The sequence below is a fragment of the Acartia tonsa genome, chromosome 7 (assembly GCF_053477335.1).
Source record: "Acartia tonsa isolate MP-2025a chromosome 7, ASM5347733v1, whole genome shotgun sequence".
Lineage (NCBI taxonomy): Eukaryota > Metazoa > Arthropoda > Copepoda > Calanoida > Acartiidae > Acartia > Acartia tonsa.
The window spans coordinates 18,425,626-18,450,536 of record NC_137266.1 but is presented as its reverse complement, the minus strand read 5'-3'; the positions used below and the strand labels follow the sequence as shown (position 1 = coordinate 18,450,536).

The 24,911-nt window shown below is 37.4% G+C and overlaps 2 protein-coding genes across 3 annotated transcripts in view; one reads left to right on the top strand and one right to left on the bottom strand.

Moving 5' to 3' along the window:
* The window catches only part of LOC145325001 (b(0,+)-type amino acid transporter 1-like), a 355,348-nt gene that overhangs the window by 81,431 nt on the left and 249,006 nt on the right, over positions 1 to 24,911 (top strand). The gene's annotated exons all lie outside the window — the stretch shown is intronic.
* Positions 1 to 24,911, bottom strand: part of uif (sushi, von Willebrand factor type A, EGF and pentraxin domain-containing protein uif) — a 129,435-nt gene that overhangs the window by 23,405 nt on the left and 81,119 nt on the right. For both annotated transcript variants that reach the window (XR_013881370.1, XM_080167764.1), the window contains exons 16-23: positions 21,275 to 21,381; positions 20,728 to 20,891; positions 20,186 to 20,328; positions 19,715 to 19,826; positions 14,348 to 14,435; positions 13,751 to 13,846; positions 12,855 to 12,927; positions 172 to 475 (exon numbers count right to left, since the gene is read on the bottom strand). Coding sequence is in view for 1 of the 2 variants with exons in the window: in XM_080167764.1 (XP_080023890.1) it covers positions 172 to 475; positions 12,855 to 12,927; positions 13,751 to 13,846; positions 14,348 to 14,435; positions 19,715 to 19,826; positions 20,186 to 20,328; positions 20,728 to 20,891; positions 21,275 to 21,381 (1,087 nt within the window). In the remaining variant the exon portion in view is untranslated. The remainder of the gene's footprint in view (positions 1 to 171; positions 476 to 12,854; positions 12,928 to 13,750; positions 13,847 to 14,347; positions 14,436 to 19,714; positions 19,827 to 20,185; positions 20,329 to 20,727; positions 20,892 to 21,274; positions 21,382 to 24,911) is intronic.

The window sequence follows — 24,911 nt, the reverse complement described above, 5'->3', positions numbered from 1 at the left end:
TGCACCTTCTTGTAGCAAAGTCTTAACCTTCTGCCAATTATTATTTACATTTTTATATAACTAAAATAAAAAAGGAGGGTCGACTTCCCACCCCACTTATGTGTCCCTAAATGCCTCTAGGGGCTTACATCTAGTATACCTATTTAATGCAATATAATTTTTAAAATTTACTTTTCTCATATCCAGGTTCAGAGCCAGAAACATAGATGCTGTCATCTGGGAGTCCACCGTTGGCCAGACCCAAATCCAGGACAGGCCTGCAGTCTAGAATAGGCTCCATGCCCTCCTTGCACTTGCAGTAGTGGCTGCCATTCGTGTTCACACACTCGGTCGTAGAGAAGTCGCACTGCGGGTTGGCACACTCGTTGATGTCCTCGCACGTGGGCAGGTTCTCGAACTTCTGCTCGGGCCCGCAGGTGATGATGTTGGTGCCCACTAGGCGGTAACCCTTGTGGCATCTTACAGTGGCACGGTCCTAAAATATAATATTGTAATAAGATAAAATAATCTACATCCTATTTTTTTTAGTTAAAATTAGAGAGATGGGACATTTTATTTGATTGTAAATTAGACTAGTATCCAAAGTTTTATAACAACGTTGGATAATTTTATTAGCTGGTCTCAAACTTTTCAACCAAAAGGTAGCTTTAATATACAGAATGCAGCTTAATTATATTTATTATAATAGGGATGTATATTAATTTAATAACCAAATGGTAAAAAAACAAAATGTCAACTTTTGTCCTTTCCCCGAAAATTTTTTCAAGAAAATGTAAAAAAAACTTACAGAAAATCGCTTGACCATCAAAATTGGGCGGTTTTGTAAAGGAACATAAAGTATTTATGAGGGGTAACTTAGATTTAAAGCTAAGCCACTCAAAAAAAAAAGACGTTAGAAATAGATAACTATTTATATAGTCAATAATCAATGACAATTAATGAACTTTTCAAAACAAATATACAATTCAATGATGTTTAAATCATGAATGCTAAAAATTTTCTATTCAATTCCCTCCCCCACCCCCCCCCCCTAAAAATTAACCTAAGAGTTTGGGGGCAATACAATCAACAAAATGAAATTATCTATATTTTAAATCTATTGGTTAACATAAGTGTGAGGAATATAAAAACAGTCCATATACTAAAAGGGCAATTCAATTGACAAAGGCCATATGACACTGAAAAAAAGTTGATTAAAAAGAACATAAGTGTGCAAAAAAAATCAAAAAGAGGACAAATCCATGTCACTTAGGATCTTGCTAACTGCCTAAAAGTTTTAAGTTCTCCTTTGAACGTTGGCAATATGTTACCTAAGTAATCGCCATTTCCAATATCAAAATAATAGGACAATTATACAGGGGACTAAAGGTAAAAGACAATGGCCGATTCATTGCTGTACGTACATCCACACAAAATGATCCCTTATGTAGATCCAAATTAGTGGTTAAAACGTTATAACACTCAACTTAATAAACCAACAATTAAAACTGTATAAAAGTCGCCAAAGTTGTTGAGCCAACGAATAATGTAAAACTTTGAGGACAAGTGAAATTAATAGCCAATTGCCCCCCTATCATGTTAGATTTTGTCTTTTTTCAACATTTTCAAATTGAAAAACAGACTTCCTGGTAATGATTATAGAGTTGTTGCTATGCTTTCCTGGGATGATTTTAGTCTGTTTTCCCGACCTTCTCTACCATCCCCTAGAGGCTAAGGGATAAGAAACTAATATAAACTTAATTTTTTAGAGTGGTGTGTAAAAGGGAATTTTGTTGGGAGAAAGTTGCAGAAAGCCGGGGAGATAAATTGAAAGATCTGTGTGCGCCATAAACAAAAGATTATCAAAACAGATAAGGAGGGTGTCCCCTTAGTTCCGCATGTTATCAAAACATTAGCATATAGTGTATCATATTCAAAAAACACAATAGCAAATACATTACAGAGGTAGTTTAATTATAAGAGTAAAGTAGGAGAGAAGGGGCTTTTTGTGCTGTTTAAATAATTTACAGATTTTCTAAGTACTTGAGCGGAAGTGAAAGCACACCACCATGAGACCTATGAGGAAGGGGTCACATTTAACCTGTCTCCATCCATGTGGATAGCGCAGCAACATGATAATCAAGGTCTAACTAACTATTGTAGAAATTAAAACAAGGATGATTATATTCTAAAGAAGGGTAAAGATAAAGATTAGTGGCAGGTATTGTAAAAAAATCGCTGCCACTTTTATTAGACTATTACATTTTTCATCAGTTAATGAACAAGGAATAAAAGCTATCTTTTTTTCTGAGATTTCTAAAATTACTGGAACATTTTTTGGACGTCTTTTAAAAGAAACACATCAGAAGCTTTTATTGTCCGTAGGCTTGTCCACTATTAGTGGCTAATGTACACGAAGGTCAATCCCTACTACACGTCAAAAAAGAAAATAAAAATATAAAGATTAAATGGCATTTTACCAAATCTCAAAATAAAGTCATTAACATTTGAAGGACAGTGTTTTCGAAGCTACTCTGAAAGTAAGTTTTGTATTAATGTACATTCGTCTGCCTAAATGTTTTCCTTCATTATTTTAAAAAAAAGCTATTGGGAAAATGTAATACGATCATTTACGAACTATGCCAGTTAGGAATTAAGTTTTATCTTCAGCAATTTAAGTTGTACTAAATATTCATTTTCGTTGCTAATTTTATGAATGCCTATGTGGGATTTTAATGGCTAAAGTATTGCATTAATTTTAAAAATTTATCACATGTGTTTTTTTATGCTAAAGTTGTAATGTGGTATCCGCCGAGGATAAATGGCAGACACCGGAGTTCAATTAGATTACGGCAGTGTGACAGACGTGGACACCTTACTATAGAGAAGCTACGCTTCTCTAGCTTTCACTAGATAATGATCAACATCTATTTTCAGTTGTCACTTTATTGAAGGGTTAAGAGATACTGCAGTTATATACAACAAACAATAATTACATGGATAGGAATAAATAATCATAACATGAAAGCATAAATAATACATATACAATGGTCAGTTTGGGCAATAATGATTCCCCCATCCCTGGAAAGGGTGGGGGAGAATTAAGAATACAGTTAACCATAATAAACATGACAGATTCAAATCATTAATTCTAAGCGTAGGGAGGGGGTCACTAGACCCCTTCCCCAGGACTCGGGGGAGGGCCATTGACCCTCCACCGAACCCCAGATCAGGGGTGCCATAGACATGGCTCACGGTTGCCGAATACCACAACTCTCCCCTCGGAAGGCTGGGAGGTGGTTTCCCTATCAGACTTCCGACAGTGGTTGAGGCCTTCGGCCCGCTCCTTAGGGCTAAAATATATATACAAACGATAATGATTCAATGGAATCCTAGTGGTGAGTATCTTCTTAGGGTTGATGGGCTCCCAATGTGGGATAGAAGGCAGAGGCTGACTTGGGTTGGATACGTTGGTCAGCGCCGGCAGGTATCAGGTTTGCTGGTGGCACAGTTGTTGCTGGAACGGTCAGCAGTGGGGCCTGCGGGTTGTTGTTGGCAGCGGCTGGGGCACTGGCTGCCAGGTTGATTGTCTGAGCAGCGGCCTGTCCTCCTGAGGGGCCGCGGGGTCTGCCAGAGGGCGGTCCTGGCCTACCTGGGCGGTCATGCCCGCTGTCAGTTGATTTCATAGACACCATTTCCTCGGCTGCTTCCCTGCCGATGGGAATGGCATCCCAGTCCACTGAAAAGTCCCGGGACTTGGCATGGTTGAGCCTGGCTCTAGCCAGCGCCTTCCTATACAAAGCTGGATGGTACAGGAACACTTGTGATATCGCATTCAGGGCTGCCCGGACTCCTCCTTGTGCTGCTGCCAGAGAAATGATGGTTAGGTCCCCCAGCAGTTTGAGGATCAGCAACAGCAAGCACAGGATGGCGGCGCCATCTCCCCACTCGTGGATGGCTTGTCTAAATCCTGCCCAGACATCCAGGGCTGCCTCTCCTTCCTCCGCCAGTCGGTCAATGTTGTAGGACACTATCCCATGGTCTCCTGTGGCCGAACAGCTGCCTTGCTGAACGCAGGAGCCATAGGATAGGCCGGTCAGCATGGCACTCTTGTATGCTGGGAACGCCAGCAGTTGTTGCCAGTCATTCAACTCAGCCTGCGAATACAAACCACCTGAACTGAAGTCATCTAAGGGTTCTGTCAACAACTGCTTAGGCGTATCCAGCGGGGGTGGCCTCTTCTTGGGAGAAGGGGTTAACTCTATCCAGCCTTCCTCCGCGTGCACAGTCAGGGGGTAGGTGGAGGAACAGGGAATCTTGGTGGCGTGCTCACTGTATACCCGTGTCACAGCGTCTACAAAACCTGTGGGCTCCACTGGCACTTTGTCCCAACACTCCTTGTGTTCGCGGACAACATACTTGTGCCTTTGGCAGGTCAGCTGCAGCAGGATGTCTCCCCTCAGTACCGAGAACGTGCTCCCCTGGACACGCACCGGGTGGGCCGGATCTAGTTGCTGGAGCTTCCAGCAGTTGGCCGCTACTTCTTCTGCTGCAGTGCTTCTCATGCGCGTTTCCAGGGTAAATCCAATATAACCTGCATGGATCTGTGCTTGAAGGGGAACGTCAACATCCCTGGCCGACACTCTGGGCAGCGCAGCCGCGGCTGGGTCAGCTGCCACGAACAACGCTGGATGGTTGGTGGCATGGGCCTCGAAGTCGCAGTTCACAATTGAGGTGGGGTTGGTCATGTTGATGAAAAACTGGGCCTGATGGTCAACCAGATATGCATCCCTCACCAGGCTGGGCTGGAGGCTGCGGATCAGCCTCAAGGGGCAATCTCTTCCCAGGTGGTCCCACACGTAGGTTGCTTCCCCAGTGATACAGGACAGCTCAGAATGGGGACACTCGAGGGTCAGGTGGTCAGACTGGGACTCCACCCGTCCATCCTCCACCACATAGGTCTCCTCCTTGACCAGCAGCCGCCGCTCCTGGAGCACTAATTCATTGCGGTAGAGCTGGCCCTCAAAGTGGACGTCCTCCCCCTCGCAACCCACCCCCTCGGGGCTGTTGACGAGGGCGCCCACCATATCAATGGTGAAGAACAGGGGGTGGTTCAGCTGGAACGTCAGTGGCTGGGTCTTGCCTGGCAACGTGTATACTCGGTTCCTGGCCAGGTCTCGGCACGCTTCTGGGTCTATCTTGGTTGGCCTCATGAGGGTGGGGACCGAGGTCACCTTGAGGTGACCCCATACCCCACACCTGAATGTCCACTGGGACACGGTGAGCTGACAGCTGAACCCAGTGGTTTCCCTCACCTTGACTTGCTGCAGGACGTGGATGTCATGGCCCAGGGGCACCTCCTGGTGTAGGGGCTCCGTGTCACACATCTTTTCTTTATTGTAAGACGTGACATGGGTGGGGTTGGCACAGTCCCACCCCACCAGGACGTAGCTGGTTGTAGGCCACACGGCTGCCAGCAGGAGGCCCCACAGGACCATCCACCAATGGGAGAGGCTTCCAGGTAACCATCTTCCTCGTACACGCGGCTGGGGATCTCCGGCTCTGGTCACGGCTGCTTCTTGGGGCTGGACACGGCTGGGCTGCTCCTGGCTAGATACAAATTTCCATTGAGCGTTATCTGTATGCGGCCGAGGCACCCCGATACCCTCCCCAATGACAGACTGGCAAGCGACTGGCACTTGCCTGGGTGTCGGCTCCCCTAGCCCTAAGTGCTCCCTTCCCTGGTCCAAGGCATGCCCAGTGGCATGGGGCTGAAGTGCATGTGGCACAGGCTCGCCCTTACTCAATGCCCTCCCCTGCCCTAGGAACTCAGGTGCATGTGGCACAGGCAAGTCCTTATTTTCCCAAATTTCAATCTCCCCAGCCTCAGGTGCAGGGGGCACAGGCAAGGCTGGGTGTTCACAATGTTTTGGATACAACACATTTAACAAATTCAACTTATCCTGATGGTGAGCCGCTGGGTTCCCTTGGCTGGTAGAGGGCTCTGGATGGCATGTAGCTGGACTCTCCCTGCAGGCTGGTGGCGCTGGCTGGCATGTAGCTGGGCTCTCCCTGCAGACTGGTGGCGCTGGCTGGCTGGGGGTGACGGGTGTCACCCCTTCCTCTGGGACCGCTGGCTCGTTCCAGGACTCAGGTCTCTCGGTGGCGGCGACGGTTGTCGCCCCAGACATCAGGTTGGAGGCTGGCTCGTTCCAGGATCCAGGTATCTCGGTGGCGGCGACGGTTGTCGCCCCAGGCACAAGGTGGGAGGCGCTGGATAGCACCCCCCCATCATCCCAGGTGGCGACGCCGGGTGGCGTCCCATACATCGATGCAGAGGTGCTGGCTAGCACCTCCTGCCTCTCTCGTTCAGCGGCTGCCAGGGCCTCCCCGTACACCGTCTCAGGGACGCTGGGCAGCGCCCCTCCACTCTTGCTGGGTAGGCTCAGTCGGGCAGGTTCCATCATGTTGAGGCTGAAAGGCTGGGGCCTCAGCACCTCTGGCTCGGCTATGTTGTTGGGCTGTACCAGCTCTGGCCCCAGATGGTTAAGACTGAAGCCTAGGCCAACCCGGTTGGGTTCAGCCGCGCCGCCCAGTACGTTGATCCTAGCTGGGACAGTCCCGAACTGCGGCATCCCATCGGCTCGGTCCGCAGCTCTGGGGGCGGCTGCTTGCGGTGGTGGTGCTGGGGGCGCGCTCCCTTCCATATGGGCCACTCTGCTGGGCTTCCCTGGAGGGGCACCCTTGTCGGCGGTGCGCCTGCGGCTGGCTACCTGGGCCCAGTCAGCTCTACAATCGGCCGCCGTGTGACCGTCATAGTGGCAACGCTCACACTTGGCAGAACGGTCACGGCGTGGCTGGGTGCGCCTCTCCTCTAGGCTGACTTCCACAGGCGTTGGACAGTCTCGAGCTCGGTGGCCTCTCCCCTGGCAGCGGTAGCAGCGGCCTGGAACCTTGTCATCTGGAGCGACCTTCCCCATCTGGTGGAGACCCGGAGCCAAGGAGCCAATCTCCATTGGCTCCGACTCGTCATATTGGGGCAACTGGATGCAGGCAGATCCAGTCAGCCCGTCGGTCGAGTCCACTAAGCACACACCTTCCTTCAGCTGCTTAGTAACCATGGTCACGGTGAACATGGCCTTGCGAGTGTACTCAGGTACACTCGCAATTTCATGGTTCATCATGAGGCGTTTTACATTGGCGTTACGAATTCCACGATTTAATTCGTCCACCAACAACTCAAGATCCTCATGGTTGTAGGCGTCCCTATACAAGGCGCACTTTGTTGATATGTACGCCTGTATAGGTTCTGTCGAGTGTTGCTTGTAATCCCTAAACGCTTGTTTAAGCGTTTGGGATTCAAAAGCAGGGCGAAAAAGCAATTCACACTCGGTCTTGACCTGTTCGTAGGTCAAGGCTTGGCCTGCCTCGCCAAACAGATGGGACGCCATTTCCGCCGCTTGCCCTACCAATGACAGTAGTAGGGCGTTGCGGCGGTTGAGGGAATCATGAGGTGGCACGCGGTAAGCCGCCCATGACATCTCCAGTCGGCGGATATGTGCCGACCAGGACTGCTTGGGCGGCCCTCTAAACTCCGGCAGATTGCTCAGCATCAGCTTGCGGTACTCGGCTGGGGCCGGCTGAGGGTCATCCTGGAGCCATCCTGGGGCTTGGTCACCTCCTGGGACTTGATGCTGGTCCATTGGGTCAACGGTGAAACGGCGGGCACAAAGTTATACAGTACTACAATGAATGGGTTGTCACTTGAGGCTTCCTAGCCTAACAGCCAACACTGTTTGTATCACTAGGTTGGGAGTTTTAGTTGCAAAGATATAACTTAGCTGTACTTATCAATAGTTAGGTGTTGAGGTAGATAGATGTTGAGGGTCTGAACTGCTGTCAGGAACTGATTGGGTTTTCCCTTATCACACTAGAGCTAGGAGGAAAGAAACTTGCAATTCTTTATTTGCTAAAAATACCCCTGTTAAATGCTATGGAGTAGCTCCGCTCTGGTGTGAGAGTGTGTGTGTGTGTGTGCGTGGAATCTTCTGTCCTTGTAACGCGCGTTCGCGCCGTCAAATCCGCGCACCCGGGGAAAACGCGCTCTCACCCCTCAGCTCGCTCTCTCATTGGTCCGCTTTGTCCGTTGGATTTATGATATTTTCCGCACTCTGTTGCGCTACCCGTGAATGGCGCTCTGTGTATCCGATCGCTAGCTCCACACTACAGACGGACTTAGTCTAGTGTGGGTAGGAAGGGGGGAAGCGCGTGAGGGGACGGGGGTAACTCCGTCCGTTCCCCCTGTGAGGGAGGGGGGTAACTGTGTGCTGGTGTAATAGGGTCTTTGCTTCTTAATCTTAGGCTTATCTGTTATATCACCCTGATTGTATTTGCCTTCAATGGAGAGGGGCCCCTCCCCTTCCCTTGGAATAAGGGGTGTATTGTTTTTTTGTGCTGTGGGCTTGAGATTGTTTTGATTATATTACATCTAGCTTTTATTTTTGTCCTTATCACAATTGCATAACAGATTTGTTGACCAACTCTGTTCTATTTTTAGCTGTTATCACAATACACAGTAATCCAAGCCTGTTCTATTCTTAGATTTATCACAACACAACAATTTGTTTGCCAAGCTTTGCTCATAAATCTATTGTTTGGCCATCACACTAGGGTGGGAATCCCTGCAAATGTGATATAATATCTGTCTTCTAGATGGGTGGCTGCGTTGTAGCTTCTCAGGATACTCGGGGTTGACGTAGTTTTTCTCTGTTCTGGTGCACTACACCCGTATGTTAGCTCGCAGCTTGCAGCTATGTGGCATGTTTCAGCCTATCGGCGGCAGGGAATGTCCCGTCCTGCTAGCGCCACTGGTTCGGATCCTGCTATTTCTTGCAGTAAAGTTGGCCTATTTTCAGCCGTCTACACGTATTTGGCTTGTTTCAGCCGGTCCGCAGGCCTGTTTCAGCCCTTTTGGCGCTCAATTCTCCGTTAGATATCAGCGCTGCTCGCGGTTATTCGTCAGATTTCGCTGTTTCGCTTCCACAACTGCCGGATGCAGAGTTAAACTTTGCTGTCCAGGGTGGGTAATTCAGGTTGCTTGCGTCAGTTTTGCCAGATTCACTGCTGGGAGTACCTTAGCCTCAGATGCGCGTCTGCTCTACACTTGTGGTTCGCCGTAATCTCACACAGCTGTCACCAAAGTTGTGGTATCCGCCGAGGATAAATGGCAGACACCGGAGTTCAATTAGATTACGGCAGTGTGACAGACGTGGACACCTTACTATAGAGAAGCTACGCTTCTCTAGCTTTCACTAGATAATGATCAACATCTATTTTCAGTTGTCACTTTATTGAAGGGTTAAGAGATACTGCAGTTATATACAACAAACAATAATTACATGGATAGGAATAAATAATCATAACATGAAAGCATAAATAATACATATACAATGGTCAGTTTGGGCAATAATGATTCCCCCATCCCTGGAAAGGGTGGGGGAGAATTAAGAATACAGTTAACCATAATAAACATGACAGATTCAAATCATTAATTCTAAGCGTAGGGAGGGGGTCACTAGACCCCTTCCCCAGGACTCGGGGGAGGGCCATTGACCCTCCACCGAACCCCAGATCAGGGGTGCCATAGACATGGCTCACGGTTGCCGAATACCACAGTAACAGTATTAAAAGTGCATATGATAATTAATATTCAAGAGGTAGATTAGTATTTTTAAAAAAAAAATTGGGATCCTTTTTGATGTAAAGGTTGTGAAGGCACTCTGTTATTAATTACCATGGAGGGAAGGGACATGGGAATCTAAATCATATTAGTACCAAAAGCTTTACGAACAAGATATCTCATTCGTTGGCATAATTCATTAACAAACTTTTCAAGTAATAATTGTGCTCTTCAGAAGGGATAACTTTGTTTATTGCAATTGGGTGTGTTATCAATTTATCCTACATTGTCTTATCCCTTAAACTGTTTTTAAACTATTTTTGAATGGGGGTCAAAAATATACTAGGACACCTATAGAATCAGACTGCAGAGCCCAAATTTGAATTAAGTCCCCAATAAACTTTTTTTGGGGGATTTAAAAATTAATTTTTACTGTTGCTCTGTTCATTTTTACCAGATCAAAGGGTCTTTTTTTACTTCGTGTAATATTGTAACTTAGTGAACAATTTTATATAATTCACTTTATACTGATACAATAAAAAAAAACATTACTCTGTTCAATGGAAATATTTTTTTTTCTAAAACAATTAATTACATTGAAAAATCTGACATAATACAATAAAAAACATAATGCTGAATTTAAACCAATTAGAAATTAGAATTTCCGAAATAGTGTTTTCACAAAGTGACTTATTTCAAACGTAGTTAAATAATTTTATTTAATGAAAATGAAAAGAATGAAACCCCTACTCATAAAAGATACATACTTTTTAAAAATATTTTTAAAAATATGTTTGAATAATCTTATTTTATATCATATTTGTATATGTGACAAAATAAATTTGTTGTATTGCATAAACATTTGTTGTCATCTTAATTTATTTAACCCTTTACAGCCAATTTTTATGTGTTTTAATGTATAATAAACATGAAACATTTTTATATTAATTCATTGATATATTGTAAAGAATTAATTTTTAATTAGTATTGATAGATAAAATCAAAAGACCTAACTTTACTGTATACTAGTATACAATATTTACGAAGCAAGACACTCTAAAAGCTGAGTATTTTACCTACAAAGGGAAGAAACATCACGATTAAGTAAAAATTATTTAATCCATAGTAAAAAATAAACTTTAAAATCCTAATAAAAATTGATGTGGGCAATTGTTCTCATTTTTGGCTTTGCAGTATGATTCTACAGATGTCAAAGTATATTTTTAATATACCTTTTAAAAATAGTTTAAAAACAGTTTAAGATCCCTGTTAATTACCAATAAAACTGCCACAGAAAAAGAACATGAGTGATAAGAACATTCATTGAAGAAAAACCTTGAAACGAGTAAATATCTAAATATCCCCCACCGCCAATAAAAATATTTTAAATGCCATGCACTCATAAATTTAAGGATAGGCAATTTGAAATAAAAAAAAAACAGTAAAAAAATTGTAAAATTATGAAGAAAAAAAAACAAAAGTCCTTTTGATGATGAAGAAAAATAAAGTCAATTGAAAGCGCTGCAAAAAAGATAATATTGAAAAAGTATAGCATTACAGAGTAAAAATAAAGAAAATGTTTAAAGAATGTTTCATTTTAGATGATTGATATAGAACATGACCTAATTCGGGCAAGTATAGTCAATAGTTCACAAAAAATATTTCTCTTAGAAGATTTTTAAAGATACAATCAATAATAATGAAATCCAAATCCTTTTTTCTTTGTTTGTAAAAGTTGACGTGAAAACCAAGGAAATAAACTCACGTTTAGGCCATTTTATGTATTCAACATAATCATCAAGGATAATAACATCTTTAAGTAGCGAATCTACATTAAATAAAAGGACGTACATACAAAAACTTTGTGCTTTAAAATTAAAATGTATTTCTGATTATCTTGCAAACGAAGAAAAACTCATTGTTGTTTTAATTTGACGAAAGAAAGGTCTAAATTGGAAACCAGTTGAAAAAAAAAAAAAATGAAATTTGTGAATTTCTTTTTTAAATGCCATAATTTAAATAAAATAAAAAGTAAACCCCAGGATAAAGTTTAAAAGTAACAGTCTAACCAAAAGGCTGCTAAGAGAAAGTAATGTATGGGAAATGTTGAAAGGGGGAGAAGAGAGGTATTTAGCTAAATTGTCTTGTAATGTGTTCTATGCATCAACAATTCATTAGAAAAAGGTATATTTATAAGAGGGGGGGGGGACATTGGACTGTCAATTACAATGTTCTCAAAGTTTCTTTAATACGTATCTATAAGTTAGCTTAAGTACTTGAATTTTGATTAGTTGGTTGTGTCCAAACTTTTTAACCAATAATCTTAACTTACATAAGGGGTAAGTTTGAGTAAGCTGTGCAAATCAATTCATTTAGACCCTCTAAGCTAATAAGTCTATTTTTTTTATGTACATTTGTTTTTAGCCGTCAATTTTCAATATAAGAATGATGTGTGCATTTTTAAATACATACATACCAGAGTGCTGCATATTTACATATTTCAAGGGATGAAGAGTCACCAAAAAATCTCTTTTAATGTAGATTATCTTTTAGAAATGTTGTCAATTAAAAAACTACTTGCATTTACCCTACTAATATTTTATCCTACAAAAATCAATCCTTCTCCTATTATATATAGTAAGGTTTTTTGTTCTCAATGTTAAAGAAGATTCACAAAGGTCCCGAAATAACTAGAATATGAAGGCCCTAAGTGCTAGGGATGCATCCGCGCAAGACATAGATGGAAAGAAGCATTCTTTACTATTGTTTTAGCATAGTTTGGGTCGAGATTCGAACCTTTTACCACCCTAACAAGTAGCAGACTAGACCTAAGAAACCAAAGCCCTATTATTCCTGTACATTTAATGTACAAAATGTTTTACTATGTAAAATGAATAAAAATATGTACATTCTTATATTTCTTTTAAAAATCAAGGACTAACACGTATATATTAAATGTATTTTAATTAGTAAACCAAAACCTTGAAAAGTTCTAAAATATGAAGAAAAAAATATTTAACTACAAGATATTAAATGAGAAATAAAATCCACAAGTAGCGCAGTTGTGTTAAAATTGAACAGAAAACCCAACCCAAACTAAATTAGTATATGTAACTTTGTGTCTTAGTGATGGACCATCGAACGTACATTTATTAATGAGCAACTACGCTACTAAAATTGACAAAATAAATCCTACCGTGAAATAGTATGACTTGTCAGTATTCTCAATAACTCCATTTTCAATTTCAGGGAAGTCAAAACATCTTGTCCTAAAAACATATTTAAAGCATTAATAGTTATTTCTTTCATCGTATTATAAACCGCTTTCCGCGGATATAGAATGTACAATTATAAGATTAAAACTATTTTTTTAGCCCCGTGGTGCCGAAGGCACCGGCTAAAAAAACTAGTTTTAATCTTATGATTGTACATTTCTATATTCGTAGAAAACTGGATATAATACGATGCTAGACATAGTTTTTTCGTATTCATTCGAACCGGTTCCTATCCACCGGATTCAAATGAACACGAGAATAGTTATTTCTCGCATCGTATTATAAACGGCTTTCCGCGGATATAGAATGTACAATTATGAGATTAAAACTAGTTTTTTTAGCCCCGAGGTGACGAAGTCACCGGCTAAAAAAACTAGTTTTAATCTTATGATTGTACATTTCTATATTCGTAGAAAGCTGGATATAATACGATGCTAGACATAGTTTTTTCGTATGGATAAGAACCGGTTCCTATCCACCGGATTCGAATGAATACGAGAAAATGAATTCCTAATTCTTTATGATATCGTAAAATAAGCTGTATTAAATTGGTCATTTTTGATTAAAGAAAAAGAGATTTAGATTTAGATTAGAGTCCTATAAGTATAAATAAAAGTAATACCATAAGTTATATTATTAATTGGCTCACAACTCTTGGGTACTTTTAATTAATTTTGATTCTTTACTCAAAATTGACCTAACTATTCCATCAAAAATTTTAATCATCAACAGGGGCAAATTTGTTTACCATATTCGTGTATGAACATCATCTTATCATCCTTTTTGTTATACCTTCAGAATAGAAATGTTATTTTACCTGGTACATGTAGGAACCTCGCTGGACCAGGTTCCATTTGACTGGCAGAGCAAGGTGGGGAGTCCTGTCCTCTCATACCCGGGGTCACATTCATACCTGTACAGTTAAAATGATTTTTAGAAATGGATGTAGAATATATGTGGATATTATGACAGGGAAAAATGTCCTCGATTTGCTATTTCCCTTGGAAGGGAATGGGAGATCTTAGCACACTACAACTCCCTTTATTAGAGAACATGTAAATCTGGTGTAAGATCCATGTAATAATAAATCCCTTTTTTTAGTATTGTAGCTATGCTGTTTCTGCAACATAAGAGCACAGCAAAGGTTCTCATATAACAAGGATGAACTAGTAAAATAGTAGCAGTGTTGTTTGAAATGAGGACCATACATCAAGAAAGACACAAAAGAGAAACATGTATGAAAAAATGAAGCCCCTTGTGTATATGTAAAATATGCAACTTATAACTTTTAAAAAGACAGATACAATGAAACAGACAGACAGACTAAATCAAATATTGAGTAGCTTTTCTTCTAAAGACTTTATGACAAACAGAAACTTACAGAAATAAAAAATCTAAAGAAAAATGCACAAACCTGATGACAGTACCATAGTTGAGTCCTTTTCCAGCCAGCTGGTTGGCTGTTGCATGTTCTACATCAGGCAGAGGTGGACACTTGGATGCTGAAAAAATATCTCCATTGAAAAATCTTCAAAATTTCGTTTGAAAAAATCTACCAAACTCATCAATACTAAAATTGGACTGTAAATTATAATGCTACCTAAAGTTTTACAACAAGGATATATTTGACTTACTTTAAATTAACCAAAAACGTATGTTTTTGCTTATCTTAATAGGCCAGACACGCAAAAAGAAATGAAAAGTTGAAAACTCTCATTTTCTACCCACATTCCGAAAAAAATATTAGACCTTTCAAAATTAGAAACTTTTTTAGGTCTTAATCTACCCATTTGCTCTAGAATTTTCCCTTTTTTGGGTCTAAAATTATCTAGCGTTCCAATTTAGCGTGAAAAATTTGTGCTAAAATGTTTGCCAAGTTTTTAAATGAATCACCCGTAAGATAATACGGTCTTCAAAGATCGTATTTGTTTTTTGTACAACAAAAAAATAATTAGCGAAAAAAAAGAATATCAATAGGTATGAAAGGTAAAACAATAGTTAAAAACAACCTTTAAAGATTATACTGTGGTGTATTTTTGTCTAATGTACTATAATTTTCGAAGAAAAAAAAACGTGTACAAATTTAGGAAAACAATTTCAACGCCTACAAAAAAATCTAGCCTAAAATTTAGATAATACACATAAGAAGCATACGCTTTTAGGGCAAGGGTCTATTTTGAATTCTTTAAATGGGGAACTTATTGTCTGAATTCAAACATATTTCAACCGATCAAAGACGCTTGGTTATAAAAAGTGTTAACAAAAATACGAACTTTTTGGAGACTACCAAGAAACCCAAAAAAGTTTTGATTAGGTAAAGAAATTTAAAACTAAAGCAAGTCTTCTCTAAAAAGAAATTATGGTTACCCCCCTGTAAACGCGTCTTAACTATTTTATTTTCAAGGCTTCTATGCCCGTCATGACAAAATTATAGTTGTCAGGTAGTCAAATAACCAAAAACTACAAAATAACAAAACCTACTTCATTTTACATTGGCATTAGTAATGAAAAAATCAAATGTAGTGATGATCAAGACCTTAAACTAATTAAGTCTGGGTATGGTACCTTTTTATGTCAATGCCTCTTAAGGAGCGTTTCGTCGTATATTCACAGATTTCTCCTATTTCTAACCCCAGCGGTGCAATCATCTAACCTAACCTAAAATAACCTATCAAAAGATACTCTAAAAATACGACGAAACGCCCCTTAAGAGGCGTTGTCGCGAAAAGGAACTATACCCTTAAGTCTAAATAACACCTGCAAAAAAATAATTTAGGGGGATAAAAATCCTCCAAAATAAAAACTGGGAGAATGCGGGATAAATTTAAATGAAGGGCCGGCAATTTTGGTCCATAATATTATTTTCAACAATCAAGTGTGAAGAAAGGGAGTTTTTTCTTCGTGTATGCACTCAAAATATTTAATCCTGTGTTTTTGATGCAGAATTTTACATCAAAATATTTTGAGGATCTTTCAGCAAAAAAATCAACACCTAATTTATTATACATATTTTGTTTTTACTTATCATCGGGTTAAGTAGCAGAATATCTGTCTGTATGTATCAAAAGATCTCGGCTAACCACTGTACCGATATGGTTCTTCTTTAAAGTGAAGCTTGCTTTGGGTCCAGAGAAGGTTTAAACCTAATTTGAGAAAGGTAACTCCTCCAACCCCCCCCCCCCCCCAGGAAAAATTGCCTTTGAACAAATTCCGCCTAAAAAGTGTATTGTTTACTTTAAAAAAATTTAAATTTTAAGTTGAAAATCGACTGACAACAACAAACAAACAACAGTATGATTGACAAGCTTATATAAGTCTAAAATTGGTTTATAATATGCATTTAAATAGAATGTCATTTAAAACATACATAACTGAATGATACCATTAATAATGTAAATAACAAGGACGTTTCTTTTTGAAATTGAATTGAGTATGTATGTACAACAAAAACTTGTACAACAACTACTCCTAACGGTCAGTATTTTTCAGGGAAACTTAGTATAGGTCCTAGGATATTTGGCATGTGATATGTTCCTAGAAGCCACTGAACATCACGATCTTAAATTATTAAGGTATAATCAAATTTATAAAGATGCTATGCTGCATAATATGATCTAATAATAATATGCAAATATTGCATAAATAAAATTGCAAATAAATATGCAACAGAATCAGAAATAAAACTGTTTCTGAAGGACATTTTTTAATATTTAGATTAAGACGTATTCATCTTTATATAGCATTTTTATTTAAGCCGTTTTAGAGATCATATAGGAAGAAAAACAAACATAATCTATGAAGATAGGATTGACCATTTTAAATAAGCAAATAAGCTTTAGATTAAAACTGGTAAAAAATATGATATTAAACCATTTGCAACATTATATCTATTTCCTTATTGAATTTTGTCATTCATCTATAATACAAAGTAGAACAATGTCTGTCCGTCTGTCTGTCCGTCTGAAGCTTAAGATCTCTGTAACCGCTGAACCGAATGGGCTCTACTCTTTAGGGAATATACCTACTGGTCCTGTGGTCCTGTGCCCTTTATTATTTTTTATTCCATCATTTATTTTGAATGAAAGAATAGCAACATTCTCTCACTAAAAACAATAAATATTAATTTTTTTTATCACCTCTTGGGGCAAAGCCCCTAGAGGCTAGGGGCGAAGCCGCTAGTAATATATATTTTATCTAAACTCGAGCAGTTGGATGTTAGTGTGCCTTAAAAAACATGAAGATTAACATTGATTATTCATAGGAGCTATGTATTGATCCTTTGAATAGACCAATAATACAATTTTAAGGGAGAAAGGGTAGAAAAATCAATATTGTTTGGCCGGGAGGTGTAAGGGTGTAAATTATACTGGTACCCAGAGTACATTTTCTTGTTAGATGGCGTAAAAACTTTGGGTACTTTTAATAAACCTTGATTGGTTGGTTTAAATATGCAGTGTCCAAACTTTTTAACCACTAATTTTAATCTACCGAGGGGTGATTTTGGTTATAACATATTGGGGATGTACATCAATTCATCGCTCATATGATGTCTCCTAATGGCAATGCATTCAAATGTAAATAAGAAGCTTTATATTGGTCATGTTCAAAGTAAAAGAAAGATAGCCTTGAAAAAGTGAAGGCTTAGTGTTTGTTTGTTTTATGGGGTGTTAAAAATCGGATGTGTAAATTGAAGTAGATTATAGACATAAAGTTAATAAATCTTGCTAAATATGATTATAAACTATTTACAGCTTCCTTCCAAATAAAAGCAAAGTATTTTTTTTTACATGATCTGTCTGTCTGTATAGCAATAATGATTTCCAGGGCGTTTTCTTTTGAGAGGGCGGATATCCCCTCCTCAAAAATAGTTATAAACTTTCCCTGGGCCCATAAGAAGCTTTTATGAAAGGAAGTTCTTAAGCAACAGACATACATATAACCTGTACCTTTCAAATTAGGATTAAAGCTCAATGAAAAATGAAGCAACGTCGTAAAAACTAAGAAATCTGTACACATTTATTTTTTTAGAAGTATGAAATTTGGAAATTATTAAGTGTCAAAAGCACGGGCTCAAATAAGGTACTCCAAAAAGGGAAAAACGATTGTAATTTAAGGATGGTTTCTCAAGAAAAATGGAATCTTCTCATTTCAGAACTAATACTTAAATTTTGATAAAAACTTATATATTGCAAAAAATTACGAATAAAAAATAAACTTCTTATCATACTTATCATTAGGGTATTTTTTTCTGTTTATTTTGAATCACCCCCAAACAAGGGTCAAGTATAAGGCTGTGAGAAAAACTATGAAAGGGCTAATTTGTCATCGTGAAAACGAACAATTTTTCTATCAGTCAATAATAAATTATTGTTTCTTAACACAATATACTTGTAATTTTCATCTTACTGGTCGTAATTCAATAAATAATCACTTATTTCATTGGAGATTAGTGGTTAAAATGTTATGAAATAGTAATCAGTTAAATCTATTAGATTAATTCATGTTTTTTTTTTTAAATGGTAGGTACTTTTGTAAAAAATAAAGAGAAAAAATTCACCAAGTAACTTTTACTTTTGTGTTGGTGAAATACATTAGAAGCTACCCAAATAAAATAATTTTTCATTTACTTAAATTCGACTTTAATTTAATCATATTTTGTTTTTGGGTTATTTTTCAATTTGGGTCATTTGAAAATTAATTCGTGGACCTAAACACTAATTTTGATTTTGATCGGTTGGTTCAAAAATATAAATATCCAACTTTCCAATAATAATTCTTATCTACAAAAGAAGTATTTTTCTATATCACCATTGGGCTTGTATATCAATATATTGTCCACTAGCGACTACGCCCCTAGAAGCCTCTAGGGGCACTGCACTGGTAGGAGAAGGAAAAGTCGACCTTATCCTATTTTAAATTAGAGTTTCCAAAGAGTTATAAAAATTATTTTTTGGGGGAGAGGGAGGTTAAGACACCCTCTCAAAAAATAGTTTAAAACCTTCCCAGGACCTATAAGAAGCTTCACTGTAAAGGAGAACAATATCGGTTCAGCGGTTAGCGAGATCCTTCGGGACAGACAAAAAACGCTTACTACTTTATATAATAGGATTGTCGTATTCCTATAGATACCTGACTGCGAGTATAAAGGGATAAGACAATGGACGATAAATTGATGTACATCCTTAATGATGATACACAAAATTCTCTCTTCTGGATTACAATTATTGGTTAAAATGTTTGGACACTCAACTTAATGAATCAACTAATACAAAATTCATTACAAGTCCAAGTTGTTAAGCCAACGAATAATAAGCGTCATTGAAAACTTTGGGGGCTAGTGTAGTAAACAGCCCATTGTTCCTTCCTGAGTAAAACGTACATTCGTATACGATATAAAAGTGAAACTTTGTACCAGGACATAAAACTGATTTTATCTAAAGGTTTCTAATGGTCACAAGGACTATTAAAGTCCGTTCTTTTATATTCAGTAAATAAGCCATTAGAAAGATAAAAAGTAGTTTTATCTAAAAATTGAATGGGGCTTGTAAGGCATAGCACATAAACAATACCTAATACATCATTATGTGGATTAAAAAGTAAAGGAAACTATATTACAGTAATTACTTTTTCTGTAAATACTACGCTTATAGGCCATAATTAGTCAGATTATTAAGCAACTCTACTGCAAACGATATCTGAATGGGGGGAAATAATAAAAAATGGCACAAAATATTAAATGATGGCGGGAAATGACAAAAATGGCGCGGAAAAAAATTAGTACCTTGGCAGTTGGGCAGGGGGCTCCACTGTCCATTCTCCAAACATCTGATGCTCTCAAGAGGGTTGCCAGAGGGGAAGGCGAAACCAGCATAACATTGGTACATGGCGGTTCCCTATAATAACATTTATAATTCAATAGTTTAAAAAAAACCTGTATGGATATTAAACCACAGAAGAAGTGTATTGTATTTCAGATATTTTTTTACTGTTATAACAGAGTTTTTTCTGTTAGGCCTAACCCCTGAGGGTAGCTCTAAGTTCTAACCCTGCAGGGCTAACTAACCTGAACTGACCTATTGTTAAGTACCAAACAAACGGAAAACTAACCTACCCCTTTATATTATTTTTTTTTAAATATTGGGGGGGGGGGGAGGCGGCTAATTGTTCTTAACAAGGCACTCTAAGGGATAAGGCCGAACTTTGTAGACTGGCAAACGTGTTGTTTGCATCAAAACAGAAACGAAAACTATACCTGGAAAGTGACATTAGAAGCCTCAACAGCAAAGCCATTATCAATCTGGGGAACAGGACCGCAGTACACCTCCTGGCATGAGGGGATGTAGTCGTTGTCCCACTTGCCACCAGGCATACAGTTGATGGTCATCTCGTCAACACCTGAAAATGGGAATTTTGTCATTTTTAAAATATTAAACAAGTGCAGCCGCTATTATGAAAATTTTAAGTATTGTTTTTTAGATAGCCAAAAAACTTGATTGTTTTAAACTCTTCAATTTTAAACAAAATATAATAAGATGAAACTTTAGGAAGGGAGGGAACATAGGACTTAATTTTGATTTGTTGGTTCCAAACTTTTCAACCAACAATTTCAATCTACATAAGAAGTAATTTGGTTTATCATAATTTGGGATGTATTTCAATACATATATATCAATATAATATAAAAGTCTTATCCCTTAAGATCCCTGGTAAACAATTAACATATGGTGTACATGTAAGACTTTTAAAGCTTGTGCAAAAATGTTTGGTAGTCAATTAAAATAGAAAAAATAATACCTGTGGCAAAAACTTGTCCAGCAGGACAGGTAAAGGTGACTCTGGATCCGAAGGTTGTGTCAATACTGCTGGCAATAGCTCCGGCTCCAGCTTTCAGCTCTGGACAATCAGCAGAGTAAACAGCAGAGAATCCAATTGAGCTCTTGGTGGAATCAGTGATAAATCTAAATACAAACAGTTAAATATTTTTCATTAAGAAAAATAATAATAAAATATTTCAATACATTTAAATTTTAATTGGTTTTGGTGTGCATTAGTGATTTAAATAGAAGGTACCTTCCAGTTTAATCCGCAACCATTATAATGAATGAAAGTGTCATAGACTATTTTTTTTAAAGTTCAACCGCAAAAATCTACAATAACCGCAAATACTGTTTACCCTCCCCCCACCCCCCAAAAAATTAACCTTCCTGGACCTACAATAATTTACACTGTAAAGGAGAACCGTATTGGTATAGAGGTTAATGAAATCTTAAGTTACAAACGCCCAGACACACATCTTATTACTTTTATAATAAGATTTTAAAGAGAGTTACATAATACATACCTGATAAACAATTCTCCCCTATCAGCTGACAAGGTAACATCTGGGGTAGTGTCTCCTGTAAAGCCATCGTCAGGGTGCAATTTAAGTCCATCTTGACCGTCAAATACCTGAAACAAAAAATTAATTAATTTTTATATAACTAAAAGTTTATCAAAGCAGTGATCAAGAGGTTTATAAAGCAATTGTGATAATCAAATAAGTAGCAGATACTGAATTAAAACCATTTGCGTAAAGAGACTTTATTTACATAGTAGTCAAATTAAAAGACATTCATCCTTCCTTTAATTTTAATAAGCTTTTCTATAATCAGGATCGGTCCGTCAGTAGGTAGCGGATAGCCTTGATCGTTAATTTATGCATGTTAGACTTGTGTTATCAATTTAAAACTTTAATGATTCATGTAGCAGTTAGGTCGCATTTGCAAATCTTAGCAATTCTATTTACAATTCCATAAAGTCAGTACGTTTCTCTGATTTTTACTATATTTTTTTGGTATGATATAAATAAATAATTATCCTATTTTGTTTGTTTGTCCTATCGTCTGATTTTAGAGCTACGCTATTATGGATGTTGTCATCCTTGTTATCTTAGGAAAAGTATAGAGAAGCATTGCTACAACAAACAGGAACTAGACCAGGAAAAGGGATGTGGCAGAAAAAAAGACAATAAACATTTAGTGTACTCTTTACTTCAGCAAACAATTAAAAAGGAAAATTGGAAAGAAACATTTTATAGCACATGAATTCATATCTTTTATGGTTTAAAAAGATTGAATTCTAAGCAATATCATAGTTTTGTTTGTCTTTAAGCATATATGGAAAAACAAACCCAAATTATTTATACCCAGGGATCTCAAAGGTTAATCTATATATTTCCCCATAAATTTTAAACAACATTACCCTATTTGAAGATTAAAATTATTGATTGAAAAGTTTGGACACTACTAAACCCCGAACCACTTCATTATGCAATCTACATTTTTCTGGATATTTTGTCTACGGTAGACCATAAGTGTAAATCTTTACAGTACATTGTTTCTATTTGTTAAAGCAACACATATGATAAAAGAAAAAGATTCTTTTTAAAGTAAAATGCTTATATTTCAATCAAAATCTATATTTTTGTATTTTTTACCGATTCACTTCATTATGCAAATCAAAAGAAAATCAATGAGAAAACGTTTGTTTTGCCCTTTTCTCCACTTTTTAAAATTAATTCTGATAAAATAACAATTTTTTAAGAGATTTATGCATTAATTATAATGAAAAACAGTTTAAGGTAGATTTTATTGATTTTTCTAAATAAGAAATAATTGAAAAAAAGAAATTCTATCCCTATCACTTTAGAGGACAGCTGCCGACCCCTAGTCTTATGGATGAAGCTAAATACATGTAAAAAATAAAAATTTGTCTGAAAAGTATACAAAAATGTTCTTTGATGTGTTAAAATAATCCATTTTAAAATCTTGATTTTGAGGATGATGGCCTTTAAGATGCTCTTACTGGTGGTGATGGTGAGCTAAATGTTATCAAAGTGCATGCCCTTGAAGAAAACTTATATATTGAACTATGGTCCAATTTTTGTAGTCATAGCAGCCTCAAGCCAAGCAATATTAAAAAAGAAAAAAATTGCAATTTTAATTACTAAAATTCATAAAGTAAATAATGTAGTTTTTAGATAATGGTTATATTTCATGTCGAGAGGCTCCACTGGAGGCTGCTATGACTACAAAAAATGGTACATAGGTTAATAGACAAGTTGTTGTAATGGTCATGTACTTAGATAACATTTAGCTTACATTCACCACCAGTAAGAGCATCTTAAAGGCCATCATCCTCAAAATCAAGATTTTAAAATGGATTTTTTTAACACATCAAAAAACATTTTTGTATACTTTTCAGGGTAATTTTTATCTTTAACATGTATTTAGCTTCATCCATAAGACTGGGGGTCAGCAGCTGTCCTCTAAAGTGATAAGGATAGAATTTCTTTTTTTCAATTATTTCTTATTTAGAAAAATCATTAAAATCTACCTAAAACTGTTTTTCATTATAATTAATGCATAAATCCCTTAAAAAATTGTTATTTTATCAGAAACATTTTTTAAAAGTGGAGAAAAGTGCAAAACCAACGTTTTCTCATTGATTTTCTTTTGATTTGCATAATGACGTGGATCGGTAAAAAATAAAAAATATAGATTTTGATTGAAATATAAGCATTTTACTTTAAAAAGAATCTTTTTCTTTTATCATACGTGTTGCTTTAACAAATAGAAACAATGTACTGTAAAGCTGTACACTTATGGACTACCGTAGACAAAATATCCAGGAAAATGTAGATTGCATAATGAAGTGGTTCGGGGTTTAGTTTGCCAATCAAAGTCAAAGTCCCAAATATGATTGAGATTTTAGGTACATTTGTAATTTACAGTCCATTGTCCCCTCCCTCCCTGTTTTAAACCATAAAGCCATGTATGAAAACAATAAGGTTTGTTTGTTGAAAGTTGGTAGGTAGGTAAACATTGAATGTTTGTTGTTTGATTGTTCATAAGATAGGGAGGAAAAGAAACAAGATAGCAGATTTAAGCTGTTGTGTTTCCATTTCATTTATCTTAAATCAAAATAGCAAAGAAATATTCCAAAATCCGTTAAATACTAGGGAGAAAAGCTTTTATTTCTCAATGTTGATCAATATATGACTAGATTGATTTTTTCTCTTTCATTTTGTCAGGAAAATAGCCTAAAACCACCCCAAGACATTTCTAAAGCTTCTCTGAAAAGTACAACAAATTCGCACTATTATTTTCTGAGAATTTTAGGTACAGGCAAAAAACTTTATTACTTTATATAATTAATGGGTGATAGATTGATATGATAGGTTGTTATGTAAAGATTTTGTTATGATTTTAGAGCAATAAGGTACATATAGTATTTATATAAATCATAAACCCAAACTACAATGGTTTGCTAAAATGAAAATACCGGAAAAGCGTTTCAGACATTTGGTCTGAGCGACACAAAACAACATTAACAACTCATTCATTTAATATCTTAAAACTTTTAAACAGTGATCAATTTTATATAAAAAATATTCTCCATAAATACCATTTTTTAAAAAGTATAATTTATTCAAATGGTAACTTATGCTTGAAAGCTTTTTAAAATCAAAGATAATTTTTATCTCAAAAAAAGTCAAATTCAATATAATTAACCAACAGCAAATCAAATAAAAAAGAAGGAAACAATAGTTTGAATGATAATTAAAATGTTTAAAAAAATGTATAAATCATAGATTACACTTGATTAACCATTTCATGCCTCTTAGTAAGTGTGGATACACTTCTGCATATTGTCGCAATTGTTTATTTTCGCAAAATCCTTAAAAATACCAAGATGTCTGTCTGTCTGTGTGTGTTCAATATGCAATTCTAATAATTTGCTATTGTAAAATATACGCGCGGAAGTTAATAAACACCCTCTTAGTATTGTCCTTGTTCATATAGCCTTGCACAATGGACTAAAACCGTATATTTTTAGAAAACAACGTTTTTAATATCAAAACAATGGTTTCTAACTGATAAGCCATCGTGGAAAGAATTAAAAGAGGGGCATTTAAGTTTTAGTACGTTGATTCTTTG